The following is a 25,835-nucleotide window of genomic DNA, read 5'->3' as shown; positions in this document are numbered from 1 at the left end:
TGAAGATAGATGGGAATAAAAGGCAAACCTAAAGTTATTTTTACCAAAGATAGAAACAGGATGAGGTCAAGTGATTTATTTGATCTTTGATAGTAAGTTTAGAGACTAAAGATCACTCCAAGATTTCTCACCTTGGGGACTAGCGATGGAAGAGGGCAGAAACTAGAAGGCCACCCAGAAACTCTTAAAATACAGATTCTATCCAAAAAGGAGAACAGTCTTATTGGAGTTTAGTTTTAAGTAAAGACTGTCCATCTAATTGCCTATAGCAGACATAGTAGTTAAATCTTTAGGCAACACAACGTGCAGCCCAACCCACACCTACTACCCCCTCAAGTACAAGCAGCTCTACTCGCTTCTCATAAGAATACACGGACAACTTCCTAGCTTCCAACGCACCATTATATTTTGCTGCATCTTTTTCTTCTCGGTTTGCAGTTGCTGGCATCGCTCTTCTTCCTCCTCTACTCTGGACTCCAAATCATGTAGAATCTCCTCCAACTCCTGCTTCTTGACAGACAGACGTGAACGCATCTCTTCTGCTTCAGCACAAAGCTCAGTCTCGGCCTGGAGCTGCTCCTGGAGTGCATTCTTCTCTGCAATCAGCTGTAACAAACAGGAAGCAAGAGGTTTATCACCACAGGATTTAACAGGTCACCACTACTTGCCACTTAATATCAAAATCGAGGTCCTCCGAGCTACACTCACTTCAGACATTAAAAGTGGTACAGTAAGAGCTATACTTCAATAGGCCCTCCCTGGGGCGGTGTCACTTCAGCAACATTATGTGCAGCAAGAGTTACCGTAAAACCAGTATTTCCCCCGCCTCCTCCAAGGGTGCTCACTACAGCAGCACTCCTGACCACACCAGTAGTTGTCACTCAGTCCAGAGAGGTAGTTACGATTTGTTCTATTACTTAAGCAGTACTACAGTAGTGACAATCAGTTGACTCTGTAGGGGTGGTACTCCACAAACCAAGGTTGCAGAGCAAATTTTTGAGTTACACTCACCTGAGAATGCTCACTCTCTAGTTCTTTGATTTTCTGCTCTGTGGCCTGCTGTCGCTCCACGGCTTTCTGCAGCTCCTCCTCTCTCGCTATCATCTCCTCCTCCTGTCTGCTCACCTGCAGTAAGGGCTTCACCTAAAGGGGTAAAAAACATTCAAGGACAGTCATATGAAATGAGTTGTCACACTGAGAAAGCACTGCACACCAACATCACTACAGACATCTACAAACTCTGAGTCCCATTAAAAGGCTCAGGGTAAAGGCTAATAAGGGGGCCTGGAAAGGGAGTGCGGGGTACATGACAATGATGGGGCAGGACGAAAGCTCAATCCTGCAATCACTAGGAGGCAAGGGTTCTTTACACCAGGATCTAAATTTACTGGTGGCCATTGGGTAAAATGATGGGCATGGACCAGTGATCATGGGACTAGAGTGTGAGGAGGTTGTAGGGGCATCAGCGATCAGCAATGTCTAGAAAGGACTGGGAAGATGGTTACAAACTTATGCGGGAAGATACAATGCCTGGGATTTTGCCTGACTTCAATCCAACCATAAAGTCAGCCATCATAAATTAACTTCCAGCTTGCAATTTAGGAAAGGGGTTCTGTAAACCTTCAGTCTGGGATAGGTGCCACCTGGTTCATGGTAGATCCTATCAGCACTATACAAGTAAACCAAAGCTGTCTGCCCCCAGGGTATGATGTGGGTGTTGAGGTACAGTTATGCACACCTTGGTGAATAGCCGCCACCATTGCCAGTTGCGAAGCTTTAGGTATGCAGCACAGTTCCTCTGGATAACCTTCATAGCCGTCAGCTGCTGCTGTCTCTTGGCGAAGGCCCTAAAAAAATTACAAAAAAAGTAAAATGAAATGGTAGAAATTCCAGCTGGTGTTTTCTTCTGTGGTGCAGACCACCATTGCAGTGCGTACCATCTCTCCACAGTTTCACTTCAAATATTTTACTGCCTGAGTGCCTCAATATCCATAAAGCATAATATGGCACATATCTAGTCATTATTGGTGACCTGTACATTTCCTTTTACAGGTTTACCCCAGCTTTCCACTGGCCTGTATATCATCTTTTCCCAACTCTGCCACCCATCCATTGCACACCAAAATTACTGCACTTACTCTTCTTCCAACCCCACTTAACACTACTTAAAATCCTGCAGTTCAGTTTTTGCACACAGACAAGTACTCAGGTGCACAATCTAGACAGCATTCCTAAATGGTCGATAGTGGGTGAGACAGTACCTTGGCATTCCGAACTATTAATGAGTTGTGTGTACCAATTGTGATCTCATAGCTCTCAAATACATGTGCAATGCATTCTGCAATCTGGTTGTTTGGAATCAAAACATTATTCGATTTTTTATTTTGGCCATTTAAGAGACGGGAGCCAGTATTGCTTCGTGTAATGTTAAGAAAAATCTTGTAATACACCATTACATGATTGCAATTTGTACTTTGATTAAGCACAAACATGCAGAAACAAACTATAAACCCTTCTTCAATATGCACTTAAACTCATTCACCCGGGAGATGGAGTGTCACCAGTGAACCTAGATGTATCAGGCCTCAAAAGAAAGTTACTTAAATGTAGCAACAATTTCTATGGTGCAAAATCCATCTGCAAGCAGATTTCCCATCTACATAATCTACTCCAAGCCTGTCTGGCTCTGGTAAATTTTCCAATCTCTTTCCCACTGATAGACCTATGTTAAATGTTGGTTTGGAAGAAATATTTTACAGATACACCTAATAGTATGCAGACAGAACAGATCTAGAGACTAAAGTACAAGACTGCTGTGCATCTTTAATGAGGTAACATGGATTCAGGAAGAACTATTGAGTTTAACTGCAAGCCAGTATTCTGTTGAGGAGATTCATGCTGAGTCCAGAGACGCAATAATCAACTGGTTTGACACAGAGGGCCCTTACGAAGGGTTTCTAGAAAGTCCTTTGTGTGTCCTTTCGGAGGCCGACTGCATTCATTTTCAGACACATGGTTCTGACATAGCAAGGCACATGTTTTCCATTTTTAAACACAGGAAAGTTGTAATGCATTTTTTCTGGCTTGTGTCTGGGGGAATAGTTATTTCTGGAGCTGAAACATGCAGTTTCCTCAGACAAAACTAACCGAGTTTGGTTTCGGATCCTAACAGATCCTGTTCAGGAGATGGACAATATTTTATTTTGCAAAACATGATCCCTTTAAAAGTGACTTGAGATAGGCACTTCATCTGCATCTCAAAACCAGACCTTAAAGAGTGAAGGCCTTTATGTAGCCCAGAGTTATGGTGTTGCAGCAGTGTTCATGGAGAGAAATGTTTGAGGTGTCTGTGCAGGTGTAAGAAAATGCCTGTCAAAAAATCTGTAGCAGTCGAAAAACATGGGGATGACCATAGAGTGCACGGAGGCCTGCTAATCAGACCTTAGCACCAGTGCCCTGACTCTAAAGTATGTCGAATTGGTTGTACCCAAATGAAAATGGATAACTTACCATTAAGTCCTTAGTAAATAGTATCCTGGTACACAGGGCAAGTTAGAAGGGTTCTCCAGGACTTGAAGTACTGATTGAACCATACTGGAGATCCCCCAAGTAAAACAAGCCCACGACTGAAGATCGGTAGAGCAGTCATGCCTTGCTAGCCTGACTCCGCAGTTGAACGCAACAGCAAAACCACCATGTTCCCAGGGAATGTGTGCAGGTCAACCTCTGGCAGGCCTACCAAGCCTTAACCCCTTCGATGCTCATGACAAGCTTAGCTCGTCATGAGGCACAGTTGAGCTGTGCTTATGACGAGCTGAGCTCGTCATGAATAGAGGAATTCATAAAATGTTAGCACAGGAGGGGAAAACCATTAGCAGCCAAGGTGTTAAAGGCGGGGTGCAATATATGCCCGAGAGGAGATGTACTTTGCATGTTCTGACAGTAAAATATGCGAAACTACAATTTTTACAGTGGAAAGACGGTCACCCAATTGGCAAGTATAGGGTTACACAATGACCACTAAGCTGAGCTAACTCAGAAATGGTATGATCAAAGGAACTCCAAGGTATCAAACTAGTTACACTAAGCCCAACTGTAGCTCAGGTCAAAATTAATGCAACTTGTTACAGTTTTAGCAAAGCTACCACATTGTTGCCTTTAAAACTCCTGAGCCTTCTCGGGAACATATGGAATCAGCTACACTAAACATCTTAATGCCCTTCTGGACAAATGCCAGTGACTCGAATGAGAATAAAGTATTGCAAGCCACGGAGGGGGTCACCTCCCTCCTGGAGGAAGCCAATTGGGTGTTAGACCCCCAAAAGGAAGGCTTCAAAAAAGGTGGAGCTGCCTTTAAAGGCAGATATGAAACACTGGGTGTTATGGACCGCTGTAGAGAACAATGTGCGACTGGTAGTCCAGGGAAGCCTGAACTCGGGCCAGACTGGAGAGCACTTTGAGACATCCCTGCAACAAGGACCCTTCCTTAGTGGGCCAATAAAACACTACAGGAAGACCCTTTCAACAGTCTCATCCACAGCATCCTTCATACCTTTGATCAGGACTAGTCCATAGGAATCCCTTGGAATGCAGATAAAGTACCTGGAACTGCTTGAGAACCACTTATTTTGGGAAGGTAACTGTTCCAGAGGACCTTGCTGGTTCCCCCTGACTAGCTCCCTGTCATAGTTTGTCACTGTAAGTACTTCTAACAGACCGCATTGACACTTACCTAAGTTCTTTGAAGAGGGTTTTAAGCGTCCAATTTGTTGACTTTGCCAAGGCTAGTTTGCAGTTGGGGAAAAGTTCTTTGATTTATTACTGCTTGTAAAGTCAATCCCTAGAGCACTCTGGTGGATCCTTCATTCCCATTGTCTAAATTCGTATTAAAAATCCCTATTTTTTATAAACCGGTGGTGGATTTGTTGTGCCCATTTCATCAATTGTTTGGGTGCTGGTTAAACTCATAGGGGAAGGAACTGAAGGCTTTTAAGGAACATGCAAAGGTTTGGTAGTGCGATGACATAGCTTTTCTGGTTAAGACATCCTTCAACGCCTTCTGTAAAAGCTTCTGGAGGAAGAAGTGCTGTAATCCGGTTACTGTCAAGAGTCCCAAGAGTGAATTATACTAGAAGCTCTTTTAGATTCATAGAAATGGGTCAATATCAAAACGCTTCAGCAGCAATAGAGTGCCTTTGACGAAGAGGGTCTTGAAGATCCATGTCTAGGTATTGATGGGTCCTCCATGGTGCCCTTGTAGGGGATAAAGTGCTGGTCTGTGTAGTCTGAAGTCTAGTAAGATAATATGGCACACTTACCTAGTGGGACCAAGGTCAGTGATTGGAATGGCAGGAGATTACTTGTCCTGGATTTCCCCCATTGGAGTTCTTAGGGCCCGATGAACAAGTTACTTACCTTCAGTAACGATCTGTAAGACACCCATTAGTTATAGATTCCTTACCTTAGAATTACCCCCAGGCATCAGCCTGGATCCATAGAGTTTTTCTTCAGCAGTACCCCTGCATGTCAGTAGGTGGCGTCAGTAAACTCAGCTTTAGAATGCATCGTGATCGCCGGAAAGATGTCACGCTGACGTCAGTTCTTTACACGCCAGAAGTGCACAGCCATGCAAGACATTGACTACTGGTGCCTAAAACTAGGGCCCTGAAAGGGAGTCCCTTATTCTAGACGTCAGTTTGCAGAACAGGGAGGATGGGTGGGGCAGTGAGGAATCTAACTAATACAGGTCTTACAGATCTATCATTACCGAAGGCAAGAAACTTGTTCATCTGAATGGAACTATGTTATAGATTCCTTACCTTAAAATAGATACCCCAGCAATACCAACCCAGGAGATGGGTCTGCAAAGTAAGTTCACACCAAAAAGTTCTGGATAACTGAACAGCCAAAGAAGCAGGCTCTCTGGACCGGCCTATCCAGGCAGTAACGCTTAGTGAACATGTGCAGTGATGTCCAAGTGGCTGCCTGGCAGATGTCTAAGGGGGAACTCCACGGCCCAAAGCAGTAGTGGCTGCTGTTGCGATGATGGAATGGGTGCATAGCCCTACCGGAGGTTGCTTTTTCACAAAGTAGCAGCAGATCTTAATGCAAAGGATGACCCATCGAGAGATGGTCCGCTTTCACAGCCCAGCCTTACTTGGCGCCCAGATAACAGTTGATCATCCACCTGGAATGGTTTCGTGCGATCTAAATAAAAAGATAAAGCATGTTTTGGGTCCAAACGGGGAGTCTCTCCTCCTTGGAAGGATGAGGGGGGCAGGAAGATGGTGGGCAAAGGAATGGTCTGTCCTATGTGGAAAGAGGTAACCACTTGGGGAAGGAAAGAAGGTCTAGTTCAAAGAACAGCAAGGAAAGGTGGTTTAGAAAAAAGAACCTGAAACTCACCCTGCGAGCAGAGGTGATGGCCACCAGAAAAGTAGTCTTTACGGTCAAGAGTCTGAGAGGACTATGTAGTGGCTCTAAAGGAGCCCATATAAGGTAAGTTAAGACCAAATTCAAGTCCCACTGGGGCATTCCGAAAGGAATAGGAGGAAAGAGGCGAGTAATGCCCTTAAGACATTTTTACAAAAGGGGACTTGAAGAGCAGGCTATCAGGAAGGCTAAAAAGGCTGAAAGATTACCTTTAAGGGTGCCCAGAGAAGAGTCTTGCGGGGCAAAAGAATTAAGAGAACCTCTGAAAGAGGGGCAGAAGGGGGTCCTACAGCCTTTGCTGTGCACCATGCCACAAATTTATTCCATCTACAATGCTATACAGTTTAGTGGAGGGACGCCTGGCTGCCAGGATTACATTACAAACTTTGAGCGTCGACAGCTTTTAACCGTACACTCAATCTCCAAGCAAGGGAGGTGAAGGCTGGACAGGTTCAGGTGGAGAAGTGTGCCCTTATCGTGTGACAGAAGATCCTCCCGAAAAGGCAGTCTGATCGGAGGATCGATGGCCATGTTCAAGAGCTTGTGATACCAGACTCTTGGGGCCCAATCCAGGGCCACAAGAATGGCTTGGGCCTGGTCGTACATGATCTTCAGCACTCTGGGCAGAAGCGGAAAGGTGCATAGACCGCAATTCCACTCGCAACAAAAAGCATCGCCAAGCGAGTGCAGCTTTGGAAATTCCAGAACTGACGACATTGCGCGTTCTAGTCTGTGGCAAACCGATCTAACCAAGGCTCTCCCACTGCTGAAAGACCTTGCACCACCTCTAAGTGAAGACTCTTCGTGATCCATCATGCACTGGTGGTGGAGTTAATCCACCCTGGCGTTCAGGGAACCTGCCAGGTGTTAAACCACCAGAGATATGCCCTGATATTCTAGCCACGTCCAGAGGCAGAGAGCCTCTGGACAGTCAACAACCCCACCCTGCCCTGTTACAGTACCATATAGCTGTGGTGTTTTCCGTGAACACCTGCAATACTCTTCCTTTGACAGAAGGAATGCTTTCAAGACAGATCGCACAGAGCGCCAGCAGGTTGATGTGGAGCCTGGACTCCACAGGAGACCAGAGGCCTCTGATCTCCACTTCTCCCATGTGACCACCCCATCCCAGGAGAGACACATCCGTCACCACTGAAGTCTGGTTGGGAGAGGGATCTGCCGTTGACCCAATCCTGGTTCGTTACCAAACACTGCTATTTGTGTGCAGTGCCCTTTGAAATAAGAACATCAGCAAGATACCCCTGATGCTGTATCCACTGGAACTGCAGGTTCCAAAACAGCCTGCATGCGCCACCCGGCATGATCCACCAGCTCGATGCAGGAGGCCATGAGGTCCAGCAGCCTCAAGGTCTATCTCCTCCGCGCACTGTGGCAGCACTTGCCCAACAGGGTCCCACACAGATTTGGTGTAACAGCCTAGGAGACATGCAGTGTTCACCGACTGTAGTCCTAAGCTGGCAGAAGAAAACACCTTCCTAAGATGGCCCAGCTTCTTTAATTCCCTACCTAGGGGAGCAGAAGGGAACGTGCCTTTGGATGTTGAGGATTGGACCACCAAGCTTACAGGGGGAATGGTGTTGGGAGAGGAAAATTGGGTTGTCCGGGCAGTGGCGTCAGGCAATCATCCAATCCACAGGAGCCTGGACAAAGTGCCAAGAAGGAGGTCTGATTGAACGGCAGCAGGGGCTCCGAAGAGGCCACAGCCGGCAGAAGCACCTCAGTTAGATTAGTCCTGACTGCCACCGTAGGAAGTTAAAGGTCTCTCAGCGCCCTACGCAACACCACAGTTTGAGGCTCCCTTCTCTGTAGCCACGGTTGGAGAGAAATCATGCCAAGGACTGTGGAGGTATCCAGACCACTGGCCTCACCAAACTCCGCTCCATTCCAGCTTGTCAAGCTGGTCTGCCAAAGGGTCAACAGACCTCCTCACGCTGCCACTCAGGGAGATAGGAAACACCAGGGTTGAACAATGGTACAAAAGTACCAGTTGACGTTGGTCCAGCTCAGTGTGCAAGTAGAGAGTAAGGCAGGCAAGACAACCCGCGTCAGAAGAGGCAGAGTCGTCAGAGGTATCTTTGCCAGAGGAGGCGGTATGGTCGACCGGCATTGATCTGCATCCAGACCTGGACCCCCTGGGGGCCCTGTGGCAGTTAGGTCGAAGCAGTCAGCATCGCAGGCCTAGAGCCCCCAGCAGAGTACGCAGGGCCCGAAAGTGCACCAGCGGAGTAGGGCTGCCCAAAGATTGAGTGGGGAGCTTTGTAAAATACACAAAGCTGGGGATGGTGACGCTCCAGCTCCCAGGAGGAGAGGGACGCTGAGCCGTCCCAGCAGGCTCCGCTGGACTACCTTCCGTGTCGGCCAACATGCAGGGAAAAAGAGGAGACTGTGCTTCGCCACTTTTATGTGCTTGGACTTACCTGAAGTCAGACTTCGGTCGCAGAGTCCCCACAATCACTCATCGGTCCCACAACCTCCCCCTCGACTGGGACCTCTAGCAGCACGGAACAGACTGCCGGGCCTTCAGAAGCTTTCAGGACTGCTCCCGCAAGGACTTCAGGTTCATGGCCCAACAGTCTGAGTATGACTGGGTCGTGGTCGCGCTCCAGGCACACGAGATGTGGGTCAGTGACTGACATCAACTTCTAACAAGAGTCACAAGGCTTGAAGCCGATCCAACGATGGGACACCCCTACATGCACCAGGAATCGAAGGGGTAGACAAAATAAGAACAAGCATTTGCAATGCAATAGGTCTTGCATTAGGAAAGTGTGAGCTATTGGTATTGTAAATGACAATTTTTGCATTTATGTGTTGGTTTTGAAAATAGCAAAAATAGCTGTCATTTACAATGCCAATAGCAAATGTGACACCTATAGTATTTGTAAGGCAATATGTGTTGTATTTACATGCCTTAGATGTATTGATATTACAAATAATGGCTTTTAATTTTTTTAATAATGAATATTTAAATAAAAGTTATTGAAATTTATAACTGCAATAGCTTAAACTTTAGTAAATAACGTGTAGATTTTCATTGTATTTTATTGTGACGAAAATCCAAGAACAGAAGTGAAATATTAACATCTTTTTGTGACATGTGTAATAAAGCTTGAAACATTGAGAGAACATATTTGAACCAGTTTACTGGTGGCGCCGAGTGATGTTGTGGTGGGGCGATCGATAGAGTGAGGGCGATCGATAGTGAGACTAAGGGATAAAGAATAAAATGCAATGACACGGTGAACAGAGGGGAGCATGTAAACTGGTCTAAAGGGACAGTAGTAAGACAGAAGTGAGTGGAAGGCAGAATGTTGAGAGGAGAGAAAATAGAGAAATATGAGGTGTTAATGGGAGAAGGGAGGTAAGGCAGAAAAGGAAAGAGGAATAAAAATGGAGCACGAGGAGGCAGGAGGCTGGAGAGAAATTGTATAAGGGAATAAAAAGACATAAAAACAACAAGCTGCAAGTTTCCAAACATTAGAAAGAACACAACGCAATCAGTCACATTTTGTTTAACAGTGGTAGTTGTGCTGGACAACTTTTTAACTGTACTTGAAGGTTTGTGCTTCTAAATTGGCTTGACCTAAAAAGAGCCGGATGTAAAAACGCAGAGAGGAAGAAGTGGAGGTAAATGAGGAATAGGTGGAGAAGGGTAATCAAAGACATGATGAAGTGATATGTAGAAAGATGGAGCAATACAAGTGATAGTGGAGAAAGCAGGGCAGCGAGATGAAGGGGAGAAGGGAGATTAGTGCAGAGGTTATTGTTAAACTGACATGGAGGCAAAAGCAGTTAATAACCAGCCTGCAGCGTGGCTTACAAGTCCTCAGTTTCATACCCCTCAGCCCTGTTAGTCATACAAAGGGGACAATGGCTTGACAAGTGACAGAGTCTGACCCCTTTATGTAAGCATCCTCTAGACGATAACATTACCTCCCAGTTTCAAGCTAATTTCAACAGTTTTGCGTAGTGATCAATGTTTGCGCAAAAAATGCGTACATAGAGGAGCAGAGCAAAAGGGTGCATGCAGCAGCACTATGGAAACCTTGAACTCCAGGACCTCAGAGAGCCACAGAGACTGACTTTTGTCTGACAGACTGCTGTGCCAGGGATCCTGTTCAGGGGGGCCCCGGGACTCACGCCGCGGAAATCCTATGGGGCAAAAATTGGTGGTCAGGTACCAAGAGGTGTTGGAGATGAGTCCAAATAGAAAACTCAGGCGGCAAACACTGGGAACCTTACTCCGAGAGGGGGGGGGGGGGGGGGGGAGCGAGGGCTGCTTGCGCATGCGCTGTCCCTGGATCTGCCGCCGTAGTTTAGGGAATGCTGCGAGACTTATGCGGCCTAGGGAGGAGGCTACTAACTTGTGCAGCCGCCACCACAGGACGAGAGGAGTCCGACAGACCAGGTGAGGGGGGGGGGCGCGCGCCTGAGTGGGAGGGGGGCGCGCGCCTGTGGGGGGCATGCGCCTGTGGGGGGCATGCGCCTGTGGGGGGGCATGCGCCTATGTCTGTTATCCACTTTCTCGTAATCTGAGACAGAAGATTTGCACAGCATGTGGGTGAACGTACGCACTTACATGGGGAAATAGCCTGCGCGTACCCATCCCCTGTCTCACATTCCCAGGAAGTGGATTAACAAAAGATGCTTCGCCCTGCTTACACCAGCTCGACCTAAAAGAATGACTACGGGTACCTGTCTCCGGATCTGCGCTGTCTGGCGCGAAAAAAGAAACTGACGTCAGCACGCAGGGGCAGCGTCTAAGTAGATACAGCGACGGCATTCCAGCTATCACAAAACCAACTACGAAAGCGGATTCAAACGACGCCAGCTACCGACACAAAGGGGTACTGCTGAAGAAAAATTCTCTGGATTCAGTCAACACCTGGGGGTAATTCTAAGGTAAGGAATCTATAACTAATAGTCTTTCAGATAATTCAGTTGCAGTACAAAGACGCTCTAAACTGTCTCTTAATTGTGCTCCTGCTCCTCTGATTTCTACCTCTAACCCTTCAACCTGGCCCTAGAGCAGTACCCGCATCATCTTTTGTCCTCTGACATCTTAAAGCAGAAAGTTCAGTCATCCACAGAATAGGAGTTCAAGAAACAAACTACACAGGTCATTTGCAGTCTTTGTTCTCCTACAGATTGAGCAATTAACAAAGAGGGGCGAAGAAACTATTTATCATGAAAAGCAAACAGAGGATGTTAAAGCAAACCTCACAGGTGCAGGGAAAATAATTCTGAAGGAAAAAAAGTGAAGTAACCCCCATAAGTTCTTCACTCCAGTCAGCAGAATCTGTAAAAAGCTCTTGTCTCCAGCAACTGCCCGTATCGTGTTATGGGATAGGGAACTTTGCTAGATTCTTAAAAGGGACACTTCCCTTATGTCTACAGATCTGTACCTGAAAGTCTACATTTCTATACAATTTTCAGCTGTGTTAATGCAGCTGATTGAATACTTGAGGATTATTTTTGGGAGTGTTATAGTCTTGACTTAAGTACTGTAAGTAAATGCAGTGGACAAAGTAATTTGGGAAACTGGCCTTGCAAAAGGCAGCAATGTTTAAACCAATTATAAAGGTCACTTGTATAAAGACAGGGCACAGACTGAGAACTACTTTTCCACTGAAATTACCAAATGGGTAACTACACCCTTGGGGTGCTCACTCGACATGGGGGAGTGGGCACAATTCCTAATCCTGATTAGAGAGTGCCTGTGATCTGCAAGATGGCAGGCACTGAAGAGTGTGCTTCACCTCGCCTCCACCACCAGAGAGGAGGTGCGGTGAAGATATAGATATCCACCAATTCGTTCACTCTGAGGTGCACACTTTGCACGGTTGGTGCTGGACAGTAGGGATGAACGTCCCCCCTACTATTAATTGACCACAAAAAGAAAATGTCCGCATTCGCTCAATACGATAATGGGTTTATTCAACAAGAGACTAGTACAGCCCCCTTCACCTACGCGTTCGACCGCGTAGGTGAAGGGGGCTGTATTAGAGTCTCTTGTTCAATAAACCCAAATTATCGAATTAAGCGAGTGTGGACATTATTTTCTTTTGGTGGTGTGTGTATGTGTATGCATGTAGGAAAAGCGGCAATAAATGAAATATATCTTTCACCACATTGGCGGAGTCTCCTCTGCATATTCTGTGTCGAGGTTGAGTTTTGAATATATATATATATTTATCTCTGGGCTCACCAGTGCAAGCAGGAAAAATTGAAGCGGCGTCTGAGTCATGGAACTCTGCGTTGGGAGAGACGCAATTGAAAACTTACCCCCTTGAAACAGATGACTAATCGCTGGTTGTGCAGTTTGGGGACGCAAGGAGTTTGTTTATTTCTCTGGGCATGGAAGAAACATGCGAGGGGGTTCCACATCACACGGCTATTCGTGCAACCACTTGGCCGCCCGATACCGGCAGGTTGTTGCTTGCTGGGAGATGCAGGTTCATCCTACACCCAGAGAACTGCAAAAGGTGAATTTCGTCAGTGGGCGGAGCGAACATCAACTATTTCAGTTGGTGCAGGTGAACTATTTTGGTGGCAAACAACTCTTCTGATCCACACTGGGCGCGGAGGAGGCTACACAGCCGAAATGCATACGCCCGTCATTAGCCAATTCTGAAATAAAGAAGCACCAAGCTGTTCCCCACTTGTGGCCTCTGCCTTTTCTTTTGGAGGGTTTGAGATTATACATCTCCAAACTGCCACACTGTTCAAAACAGAGAAAGACATGTCCCAGCCACCGACAGTGGTCTGTGGAAAAGGAGGCGCGTCTTAATCAATCCAAGAAATGCTGATGCAATCCACAGGAATCCCAATGGAAAAACAGCCACCACAGACACTTGTGCTTCCAAAAGCAGTATTTATTCAAGCAGAGATTCTGGCAACTTGACGCGCTTCGGGACGTATATATATATATATATATATATATATATATATATATATATATATATATATATATATATATATATATATATATATCTCTCAGCAGTTAACGTGTCTAACACTACCAGCTAACAGAATTTGCTGCGAAGCGACAGGGCGTCAACTTCCCCTTTCTTTCGGACTGTGTAAATACTACTTACCAGTATGCATCTGTTCTTGGAATGTAGAGCTGCAGATCACTACACTTTGCATTAGATCGCCATCTGGTGTTGGGCTCGGATGATTGCATATTGTCGTCTTGGAAGAAGTCTTTTGTACTCACAAGATAGGCAACATGGTTCTTAATCTTCCAAAGAACCCTGGGAACCAACAGTATGAGGAAAGGCGTAAGCAAATATTTGATACCAGTTGATCAAAAACGCATTCCGAGAGTCTTTGTGGGGAGGCCAGCTTGCAAAGAACTGGCATTTGCTGTTCTCCTTGGTCGCAAAAAGGTCTAGATCTGGATGACTCCACTGCTGAAAGATCCGATCCACTGGGTTGGTGAAGTTACCATTCGTGGGTGGACACCTATGTCCTGCTGAGTGTCCGCAAGAACATTTGCTGTTCCCAGTACATGGACCGCCTGTAGATTGATTTTGTGTCGTATTGCCCATGCCCATATTTCTTGGGCTTCCTGAGACAAGAGTAGATTTTGTTCCTCCCAGTTTGTTCAAATAGTCCATGCTTGTAGTATTGTCTGTGCGCACCAATACTGTGGCTCCTTGAATGATTGCGCGAAAGGACTTGACTAGGAAGATGGCTCTCAGCTCCAACAGATTGATGTGCCAGAGTTTGTTGAGGACACCATTTCCCGCTAAATGTTAGCCCCTGAAGATAAGTTCCAACCTTCGAGGGATGAGTCCATGGGGATTGTAAAGTTGTGTGTCTTGGAGGAATGCGCAGCCCTGTTGCAAATTCTCTGAATCCACCAGAGAAGATTTTCTTGGATATGAGGGGTGATCAGAAAGCGGTCCATTGCAGGCTGAGCTCTTCTTGAAGAGGTCCCATTCTGAGACGGAAATTCGGTATCAAAGGAATGCAAGAAGAGAACATCCACAGAAAAGATTTGAATTGTCGGGCTGAAACTGACTTTTGAAAGTAAACTTCAAGCCATGTCCTGTATCTTGTCGTCTCTTGTCTGACACAAAAGCTTGGACTAATTGTGTGTCCAGGGTTGCTCCCAAGAAAGCTGGTCTTTGGGACGGCTCCAGTTGTGACTAGTTGTAATTGACAGATACCTAGTGATTGGAAGAGGCTCAGACACCGCTGGATATGGTTGTTTGTGTAAGAATTTGCCTTGATAAAGTATGGAAATATTTGTATTCCCTCCAGCAGGAGGTGTGCTGCTACTGGAGCTAGGACCTTTGTGAACACCCTGTGTGCTGAGCGTAGTCCTAAGGGAAGGACTTTGAACTGATAATCCCTGCCAGCCACTGTATCGCAGGAATTTCCTGTGCAGAGGCAAAATGGGGATGTGGAAATATGCATCTTGGAGATCTAAGCTGTCCATGTATTCTCCCTCCGAAAGAAGATGCAGTATTTCTTGAAGTGACAGCATCCGGAACGTCAACTTTTTCAGGTATTTGTTTAGAGCAGGGAGATCCAGAATTGGACGCCATTCTCCATTCGTCTTTATGAGAAGAAATCTGGAGTAGAAACCTGCTCCTCTTTGAGCCTGAGGAACCCTTTCTATTGCTCCTTTATCAAATTGATCTGGGAAAACAACTCCTTGAGATGAGCTGGAGGTGGGCCCTTTGGGGGAACTTTACGAATTAGAGGGCATGGCCCTTGGCCACAGTGTCCAGGACCCACTTGTCCAATGTTATTGAGAACCATTTTGAGATTACTCTAATCTTGTTGGGAGGCTGCGGCAGTGGCAGGAGATGACTCATTGTCTTATCCTTCCCACGATAGGCAGGCTTCCTTTTGTTTTGGGAATTGGTGTTTTGCTGATCGTAGGACTGGTAACGCTGGCCTTGGCAACGTTTATTCCCTTGCCTGTAGGAGGACTGCTTACTATAACCTCCTCTATTAGAGGACGATCCACGTGCTCTCGCACCTTGAAAAGGCGGCTTTCGAAATTGTAAGGTGCCCAGGGATCTAGCTGTTTGTGTCCTTCTTGATGGTTTACAGGGCTTCTTCAATATGCGGGCCAAACAAAAACCTCAGTCGTAAGGCATGTCTTATACCTTTGCTTGAACCTCTTGGCGGAACGAAGTCGCTCTTAGCCAGCCTTGTCTGCGTAAAACAGCCGCTCCTGCCAATTGTCTGAATCCAGTTAACGCAACATCAACTGCAGAGTCGATCATTTCCACCGAGATCCTTTCACCTTCCTGCAGGATTTTCAAAGCCTCAGACTTGGAGGGCTCTGGAAGCATGTTGATATATGGCGAGATGTCAGACCACATTTGCCGGTCATATCTGCCCAGTATGGCCAATGAGTGAATAGCCCGGACTGTGGTAGCTGCCATTTGACACGCTAACCAATTGCATCCAGACGCCTGCCGTCTATCCGGTGGGGCTGTGATTGGAGAGGAAGGGTTTCTGGACCGCTTCTGTGCAGCTTGTACGATTACCAATCTAACTTCGGATGTTCTATAAGGCAAGCTGGAGACTGCTCAGGAGCCTTATATTTCTCATCTATCCTTGGCAGGACTGGAGGAATAGATGCAGGAGTAGACGACTTTAATCCCCTCTTTCCAAATAAAAATAGGCATTGATTTAACTTGTCTCCTTGGCGGATACTTGAAATCGTAAAGGAAGCATTCTTGTGTAGCTTCCATGTCGATATGAAAGCGTTTTGTAGCGCTCTCCATGAGAAGATTAAACCCTCCTACATCAACCAGAGGTGAATCAGCAGTAGCCAGAGGTGAAGGAGACTGTCTGAACTTGATAATCATCCCACTCTGACATTATGGAACCTTCATCAACTTACTCTTCTTCCTCAGAAGAATGTGGTTCTTCAGGCTGATTGGATACAACAGGTGGGGGAGACTTTGAAGGTCTAAAATCTGATATTGGCGTTTGCACCACAGGTGAGGGAGGCACGGAATCCGCCGACTCAGACGGTGAAAAACGCCTGTAATAATCGTTGAGAATATGCTGAAGATGTGTTAGCAATGCTACTGGCATCTGAGCTGAGGGAACAGTTGTGACAGGAGAGGTCACAAGCTCAGGCGAACGATTGTCGTCTTGGTCGTCCTCCTGGTATTTGATGTTCAATTCAGAAGGACTTGTAGCCGTACCAAACCTTTCATCCACATCAGATTCCTCCCTTTCATCCACATCAGATTCCTCCTCACTTATCAGAGTCCAGTAACTTGTCATGGACTAATAAGACAAAGGTTCTAGGCTAGAACCGAGTCTCTGGAGCAAAGATGGCTTTGGCGTGGACGCAAAAGCCGTAGACTGACCAAACCTGCATGGTGGTACATGTGGACAGTTACGGCGTCGACAGAGGCCCCATCGACGGAGGCTTGGCTCCAGATGAAGAAGTCAGTCGACGACGGTGTCTGAGTAGACGAGCTGGTCGATGACGGGATGGTAGACTGATGGAGCAGCCGTCGACGGTGGCATAGACTAAGCTATCGTTGACGGGATCTTCTTCAGCTTGGCTGTCAACAAGGCACCGACTATGGCAGATGAAGATTCCTTCGTTGACGAGATAGGTCTAACAGCAAACAGCAACATAGACCATCGAAGGGGAAGACGCGGTCTACATTAACATTTCAGGCTTAGGTGAAGTAAAAGTTACCGTAGACTTAGTCGACTGGAATAGTAGTCGACGACGACTGAGGCAGTTTGTGGTAAAGTCTTCTCAGAAGTTGTCTTTTGAGGTAACTTTTTGGTTGTTCTTCTCGGGGACGTAGATGGCCCAAGTTTGGCCTTAGCAGGGGGAGTAGGTGTAGAAGGCCTCTCAGACCCCTTAGAAGATTGCCTCTTTACAATCTTAGCCCCAGGAGAAGATAACACCTCAGCAGCCCTCTTTCTAGATGGGGTTGTAGATCCAGAGGCAATACTGCCTACCTCAGAAACAGAATAGTCCTGATCTTTCACCTTTTGTAGCCACAAAAGCAGGCGACCTTCTCTGTCCCTGAGAGTCTGAGGGAAGGTCCTACAAATCTTGCAGTTTTTCACCTGATGGTCATGGTATAGGCAATAAATGCGCTTGTGGGGATCTTCCTTAAAAAGATGGAGCTTACCTCAAGAGTCACAAGGCCCGAACAAAGATTTCTTGGTAGACATCCTCAAAGCTAAATTACAGAAGGTAATAGAGAAGTACTGAGCAGAGCTCAGGGAGAGTCCCTTCACACAACGTGCGGTAGAAAATCTGAGAGCCTGAGCCGCTGAGGAGAACCTTCTGGTAGGTGCAGACACCTGATTGGCTGCAGTTTGGGCTGTACAAAATGACTAGGATAGTCGTGTGGAAGTTCTCCTGTAGCACTTTATTTCCTGGTTGGTTATTACAAAGGTTTTCTATATTATGCCATTTTATTGCTTTTTTTATGTACCGTGGGACTCTCACTCAGACGGGAAATGATTCAGGCATGTGAATCTATGAAACACCTCAATACTGGAGAAACCAAGTTAAATGTAAAAAGGTAGCAAATGATATTCTGATAGAAGCATCCAGGGGACCAATTTGATTGTTGTAATAAATGGTAAATCTCTTCCATTTACCAACATAACAAGCTCTGGTAGTTGGTCTCCTGGCATCTTTAATGAGGTTCATACAGTCTGGTGGTAGGTTAAGATAACCAAACTCTAAGATTTCAGGAGCCAGATCGCCAGATTTAGTTGATCTGGGTCTGGATGTCTAATGTCTCCATGGTTCTGCGTTAGCAGGGATGGAGCCAGTCGTTACTTTTGGTGTGGAACTAGTGAGTTCCAGCAGTATGGTGAACCACGGTTGGCATGCCCATGTGGGAGCTACCAGGATTAGAGACTTGTCTGAGCTTGCGTACTACTAATGGTATTAGTGGTAGTGGCGGAAAAGCGTACACAAATCTGCCTGACCAGTTCATCCATATTGCATTGCCCTTGGACAGCGCGTGTGGAAACCTGGCAGCAAAGGTTGGGCATTTTGCGTTTGTGTGGCAAACAGATCTATGTCTGGATGACCCCACTTGTGAAAAAATAGTTGAACTTGCTGATGTAGTTCCCATTCGTGAATTTGTTATATCTGCAGATTCAACAGATCTGCTATGGATTGTGTATACTCTGGAAGGTGCTCTGCTAGCAGATAAATATTCTGTGGAATGGCCTATCGCCAAATGTTCTGTGCAAGCTGGGACAGTTGTAGTGTCCCCCCCCCCCCCGTTTTTGTATATAATACATAGTAGTCATGTTAACAGTCCGGATTAAGACCGCTTTGTTTTGTACTTGGAATGTTTTGAGTACTGAGAATATTGCTAGCAGCTATAGATGTTTGATATGGAACAATTTGGAGTGTTCCATTGTCCTTTAATGGTATGATGTAGGAGATTGGCTCCCCATCTTGTGAGATGCGTCTGCTGTGAGCACTATTTGTGGAACAGGTTCGAGGAACGGCCGTCCCTTTGTCAAGTTTTTGGTGTTCCACCACTGCAGAGCGATGTGTGCAGCTGTTTACCAACACCAGGTCTGTTCGTTGACCTTGAGCCTGGTTCCACTGTTGTGCTAGGCATTCCTGTAACGGACGCATCTGCAGTCTTGCATATGGTACTATGAAAATGGAAGATGCCATCATTTTTTTTTTTTAAGTTTTTATTGCAGAATCAGATACAGTGCACATCAATCAACTTAGGATCTCCTTAGGCAGACTCAGTGCTCTTATACACAGCCATTCAGCCCACATCCCGGAGGTCGGGCGGAGACATTAGTTTACATGATGTTCACTTTGGTTGGGCTGCTTGCTGTGGCCAACATACGGAGCCGTCCGCCCTCTGCTTTTCTAACTTTTCGCCCCCTACCCCATTGTTCCTTGTCAAGTATGTTACTGGCACTCCACTGAATCCTGGGGGGGGGGGGGGGGGGGGGAATACTATTGTATTCCTAGATTCTATTGTATACTATTGTATTCCTAGATTCTATTACTTATTGCCTGACCCAAACGTCATTGTGCTTGACGACTCAGCCATATATTGGTAACTCAACTAAGTTTTAGAAAAAATAGTCAAAAATATTTTTAATAAAAGGCACTAGTCAACATGAAGTTGTGGCACACTGCATCATAATTAGAAATGGGGGAACTTGCGGAGTTGCACTCCACTGAATTCCACGGAGTTGCATGAAAACTGCGAGATTCCGCAGAGTTCTAGGATTGTGCAGAAATCAGCCACTTGTGCTGCTCACACGGATTTTTAGAGACAGGAGCTTGTTCCATGCTAAAAAAATCAATGTGAACTGCACCACGCAGCACTCCAGAGGAACTTGTTTCTTGAGTTGGTTTTGCTGCAGATTGAGTAGATTTTGTTCTTGAGCGGTACCTTTGCTGTGAATTGTCACAACTGCCTGCGACTGCTCACATTGGGAAAACCTCACCAGGCATGCCACATGTGAGAAAAAACTCCACCACGTGGTTGGCAGACTTAGTCAGCCATTTGTAGGATGGAGATCTGGCCAAAGTCCATATGAAGCATATATAACCTGCCATGTGACCGTTAGTATTTGGCTTTCTTCTCCCCTCTCTTGGAAGGAGAGGCTCTGAAAAGGCGTATACAAAGTTCAGCAGCTGCCGATAAAGTGAAAGGAATTCCACTGCTTTTGGAACCCATGAAATGGAGTTTTTTTAATAAGGTTGGAAAAAGCAAGATTTTGATTCATTTGAGTTGTACTTGCATCCGGATGGTATCTATTTGTAAAACAAAAATATTCTAAAGTAGGATACGAAAGGTTCTAATTTTGGTCCAGCAAAAATCAGTAAACAGGGCACATCGGAGTCAGATTTTCCTTCTGATCCTGCCACTGCCTTACTGATCTGATGCTGGGCGGTCGTAAAGGCAGTGCCAAAGGTCACAAGGAAAAAAACAATGGTCACAGGTGAAACCTAAGGCAACCCCTAAATTATATCTATGCGTAAAATGACACACAAACTGAAAGGTACCCCACGGACCGATTTCGATTTCCACCCTTTGGTCAGCTCCCTCTTCGCTATAATCAGGCCCATGTCAATGAATTTGCTTGCTAATTTGTTCTTGCGTGTATGTGGTAACCAATGCAAAATGGTGACCGCGGTATCATACGGCAGGTCTCTATCCGCTACCTCGTTCAGAGTAATCCCTATCTCCCTCCAGTAGTCTTGTAAGTGAGGGCAGCCCTTCAGCATGTGCACCAGATCCGCTCCTGTCCGATTACATCTGGGGCACGCTGAGTCTGCCGCTCCAAAGTATGCTGCTATTTTGCTTGGGGTAAGGTAAGCCCTATGGATGATAGAGGTGTATTAGTTGGAAACGTGCATTCCAAGTGCACTTGCTAGCCCTTCGCACCAGTTGGGACCATGTCGTTTCTGAGATTTCCCTTTGCAGGTCTACCTCCCATTTATTCTTTAACGACGTGAGAGGTTGCAGGGTTTCCCTATGCATTCTGGAATATATGCATGTGACCGCCTTAAACGTGCCTGCCGCCATCATTGTGTACTGGCACGCTAGCGTAGTTGTGGGTTCGATCAGTCCCTCCCCCCAGTGCGCCTGTACGGCGCTCACCACTGCCGCGTGTAGCAGATAGTCCCCCTCGGGAGGTCGTATCGCTCCTGCAGAGTCTGGTACGGGGTTAGTACTCAGTCATCGTATAGATCCCCTATCAACTGTAGACCAGCATCTTCCCACCGCTGTAGTCCCGACCAGTCTCCGCCATGTGGGAGTGCAGTCACCATACCCAACAGGATCTCGGGTGCATACGGGTGTCCAGGTCCAGCTCGTTTTTGCGAGCGGTTCCAGCACAATCGGAGCGTCCGTACCTCTTGGGACAGCCCCCTGAGCATCAATATTTGCTGCAGTGTTATGTGAGCCAGGACGTGGCGGGGGATGCCATTCTCCCCCTCCTGCTCTGGTCCCCGGTAGACCCTCGCAACTTCCTGCGTAAAGAACTGCAGTTGAGCAGCCAGGTAGTAGAGCTCAAAGTCCAGGATCGCCAGGCCACCCTCATCCTTCGGGCGAGTCAGCGTCGCCAGCGCAATTCTACGCCTGCCTGTTCCCCATAAGAAAGACACAACCATCGACTTCAGCCGTTTAAAGGTCGCTCTCGGAATCCATACAGGGAGGGTCCGGAAGAAGTATAATGATCGCGGCAGGGCTATCATTTTTATGAGTGACACCCGGCCTGCCACTGAGAGAGGCAAGGAGGCCCGGAAGGACATACTACCCTGCAATGTGCGGATACAACGCCCTATATTACCTTCTAGTAGGTCTGCAGGGTCGTGGTATATATGCACCCCTAGGTAGCTCACGCAGTTTGGTTCCCAACGAAGCAACGGGCAGGTCGGGGGCACACCTCCCCCTTCCGCAGGGGGAAGAGGCAGGTCTTTGTCCAGTTAACTCGCAGGCCTGAAATGTCGCCGAAGCACGCCAGCAGTCTCTCTGCGCCTTCCACAGCCATCTCAGCATCCTCTAAGAGGAGGTCATCTGCGTACAAGGATATGAAGTGGCGGGCCCCTCGGAATTCTAGTCCGTTGTAATGCTATCCCTCCATAGCCATCGCCGCAAGAGGCTCCACCGCGAGCACAAACAGCGGAGAAAGTGCACATCCCTGTCTGGTCCCCCGATTCACTTCATATTGGTCAGACACTAAAGGTCCGACTTTCACCCTTGCTCTCGCTGATGAATACAGCACTTTCGTCCAAGCTATATATCCGTCGTCCAGGCCAAAACCCTGCAGTACCCGATATAGGTATGCCCACTCAAGGCTATCGAAGGCCTTCTCCATGTCGACAGCCAGTACGAGGGGGGCCCTCGTGGACTGAGGCGGGTCGTCTACCAACCTAAGGAGCCTACAGATGTTGTGAGTCGTGTTCCGTGAAGGTATAAAACCCAATTGATCTCTGTGGACCAGGTCCTGCATGTGGGTCAGCAGCCTGGTGGCCAGCACCGTACTCAAAATTTTGTAGTCCGTCGTCAACATAGATAACGGCCGGTAGGATGCTGGATCTGTGTGTTCCCTTCGTGGTTTTAATATTGGTATCATTATGGCTTTGCGCATCGATTGTGGGGGGGGGTCTGCCCTTATCCTTCGCTTCATTGTATATTACTTGCAGTCTCGGGGCCAGTTGTTCCAGATACCTCCCGTAAAATTCAATGGGTAACCAGTCTATCCCCGGCGTTTTGTTACGTGCCATTCGCTTTATCGCTCCTCTTATTTCTGCTAGTTCTATTGGGCCGCCTGGGGCGTCGGCCTGTTCCCGATCTAGTTGCGGTAACTGCAGGTCGCTCAGAAAAGAGTCTATTGCTTCAGTCTGGTCCCCTATCTCTCTTGTACAACCTCTCATAATAGGATCGAAAACATTCGAATATGTCCGGCTGTGTACTATAAGTACTGCCGTCACTCCCCTTCAGGGTCATAATCGGCTGACTGCTCCTACTGGGGTTCGCTAGCCAAGCCAGGAGTGTTCCCGTTTTGTCCCTCTCAGCAAGAGTTTGTCAAATAAGTTTTATATAGTCGAAGCTTTGAAGGCGCTCCACCTCTACCGCCACTGCTTCCCGCACTTCACTTACCTTCCCCTGGAGCTCAGGGTGATTGGGGCGCTCTTGTTCCACCTCCCTCAGCTTCCTCTCAGCCCTATCCAGGTCATCTAACAGTGACCTGCGTGCTCCTGCAAATTTCCCTAAGCAATGCCCCCGTACTATTACTTTGAACGCGTCCCACTCTATTGCCCTGGAGGAGGCTGTGCCCTCGTTCTCTTCGAAGTATTGTAAAATCCTATCGCCTAGTGCTGCACGGAAGGGTGGCTGGAAGATTCCATCATGCCTATTAGTCTCCTGAACACTCTGGCTTGCAGAAATTGCTGGTGTTGAAAGACTGGCTTGCAGAAATTGCTGGTGTTGAAAGACTGGCTAAGGCTTGAATGCTCTGTATCTTTGCTAGACTGGGATATGCTAGAGCTGTAGACTTGTTTATTGTAACCCCTAGATACAGATTTACGAGCGGGTTGCAGGTGCGACTTGGTGTAGTTTATTATGAACCCTAAGTCGTGCAATGTTTGAATTGTTTGTTGTGTGTGTTGGACACACTGATTGAATGACTTGGCTTTTATGAGCCAATCGTCTAGATAAGGGAAGACCTGTATTTGTGGTCTCCTGATTTGTGCTGCTGCTGCTACTACTACTACTACTACTACTACTACTGCTAGGCACTTTGTGAATACTCTTGGTGCCGTTGTTACTCTGAATTGAAGGACTTTCAACTGATAATGTTGTCCTTCCAGTACAAACCTTAGATACTCTGAGCAGGATGTATAGGAATGTGGAAGTAGGCGTCCTTTAGATCTAGTGTTGTAAGGAAAATCGCTTTGTTGCAGCAGTGGGAGCACTTGTTGTAAAGTGATCATATGAAAAGGATCTGATTGTATGTAATGATGGAGGGGCTTGAGGTCAAGAATTGGTCTTAGCGTCCAGTCCTTCTTGGGAATTAGAAAATACAGCGAGTAAACCCCTGTTCCTTGCTCTTTTAAAGGAACTATTTCTATTGCGTTCTTTTGTAGAAGTGACAGAACTTCTTGATTGAGCAGAGTAAGGTGTTCTGCAGACATTGGACGCTGCCTGGGTGGTAAGTGTGGAGATGTTGCTGTAAGTTCCAGGCAGTAGCCATACTGGATACTTTGTCTCACCCACTTGTCTGTTGTGATGGAATTCCAGACAGGTAGGAATTGTGTTAATCTGCCCCTCACAGGAGTGGAATGCTGTTGGTGAAGCAGAGGGGAGTCACTGTTTTGTGGTGGAAGAGTTGCAATCATCATCATTACCCCGACCTCTTCCTTCGTGTTTCCTCTAGATCCTCAAAAATATCTCTATTAGAGGATGTTTGTGTGTTAGATTTGAAGGATGTTGTATGGTCTGCTCCAGTTTGTTTGAAGCCTCCACACTAGAAGAAGCGACGAAAGGAACTTTTAGCTTGTGTGGACTGTAAAGCTCCCATAGACTTTGCAGTATCTGTATCCTTCATTTTTGCAAGTGCTGTGTCTACCTCTGGTCCAAACAGTTGATTTTGATTAAATAGTTGATTAAAAAAAAAATGGTAGTTTGCACCTCCTGTTTAAATCCTGAAATGCGGAGCCACGCATTTCTCCTAAGTAGGACACTAGTATTTACAGCTCTAGATGCAGTGTCTGCCACATCTAGTGTGCACTTGATTGAGGCATTAGAAATTAGCTTGCCTTCTTGTATTAGGTCGTTTGCCTGCCCCTTATATTGGTCAGGTAGATGTTCTAGTAGTTTCTCTAACTGATTATATTGAGCCCTATCATTGTGAAAGGAGGGCTTGTGTGTTAGCTATATGCCATATGTTGGTAGCTTGTGCAGCTATGCTTTTGCCTGAAGCATCTATTACCTTGGATTCAGGTGGGGTGCCTCACCTGAAATTTGTGAGTTTGCCCTTTTAACATTTGACACAACTAGTGAGTATAATTGTAGTTGTCCTTTAATGTAGGCTGGATCTGCAGGTGCAGGCCTATATTTCTCAATTCTGGGGTTTAGGACCCTCGTACGTACAGGGTCTTTAAATATTTCTGGAGCATGTTTGATGACCCCTTTAAATCATGGGAAGAATTTGAACAGACCTTTGTGATTGTTCAAATGTGTCTAACAGAAAATCCTCCTCTGCCTCATCAGAATGCATAGTGACTCCATGGTAAATGGCAGCTCTGTTCAGCAGGTGACCAAAAACGATGTGATCTTCTGGGGAGAAGGTTTTGATGGGTATGACTGGGTCAGGAATATCTGGTACATCCTGTGGGTTTGGGTACTCCCAGTCTGTATCTACAGGGTATGGGAAGGCTCAATCCCCCTCCCTAAACTATACTCATTTTGAGCTAATTGTGAAGACAAGAGGAGAATGAAGGAGAAATCTGTGGTGAATTGTTGAGGAAGGAGAAGGATGCATAGGAGATGTGGCGGAGTCCTTCTTGGCAGGTACTACAGGTGTGGGTGTTGCATCTGCCTTCCTTATGTGGTATAGTGGATACATGACCTGTGTTTGGGTCAATGTAGATCTTTTGCAGGGGATCTGGTTGGAAAAGATCTTCTCCTTGTGAAACCTGTGTCGGCGCCGATTTTTTTGGTTCTGGATGAGGTTGCTGTTTGTCTTTAGCCTTAGGAGATGTCAGAATGTCCTTTGGGGTAGTTTGACACCGAAGGTGTGGTTTTCGGTGTCATAGGCTGTTCGAGGGCATGAGAATAAGCCTGGTCGGTTTCGGTAAGACGATGGATTCACAGTGGAAGCTTGTCTCGTCGGCGTCGTATGCTGGCTTCATACCC

At 46.6% G+C, this 25,835-nt stretch overlaps 1 protein-coding gene across 2 annotated transcripts in view; it reads right to left on the bottom strand.

Moving 5' to 3' along the window:
- Positions 1 to 25,835, bottom strand: part of MYH9 (myosin heavy chain 9) — a 250,168-nt gene that overhangs the window by 82,955 nt on the left and 141,378 nt on the right. For both annotated transcript variants that reach the window (XM_086958556.1, XM_086958561.1), the window contains exons 20-22: positions 1,739 to 1,847; positions 1,012 to 1,143; positions 400 to 606 (exon numbers count right to left, since the gene is read on the bottom strand). In XM_086958556.1, the coding sequence (XP_086814682.1) occupies positions 400 to 606; positions 1,012 to 1,143; positions 1,739 to 1,847 (448 nt within the window). The remainder of the gene's footprint in view (positions 1 to 399; positions 607 to 1,011; positions 1,144 to 1,738; positions 1,848 to 25,835) is intronic.

Source organism: Lissotriton vulgaris, chromosome 1_1, assembly GCF_964263255.1.
Source record: "Lissotriton vulgaris chromosome 1_1, aLisVul1.2, whole genome shotgun sequence".
In the NCBI taxonomy this organism is placed as follows: Eukaryota; Metazoa; Chordata; class Amphibia; order Caudata; family Salamandridae; genus Lissotriton; species Lissotriton vulgaris.
Note: the sequence above shows the minus strand (reverse complement) of the source record. Positions and strands in the feature narration are given on the sequence as shown.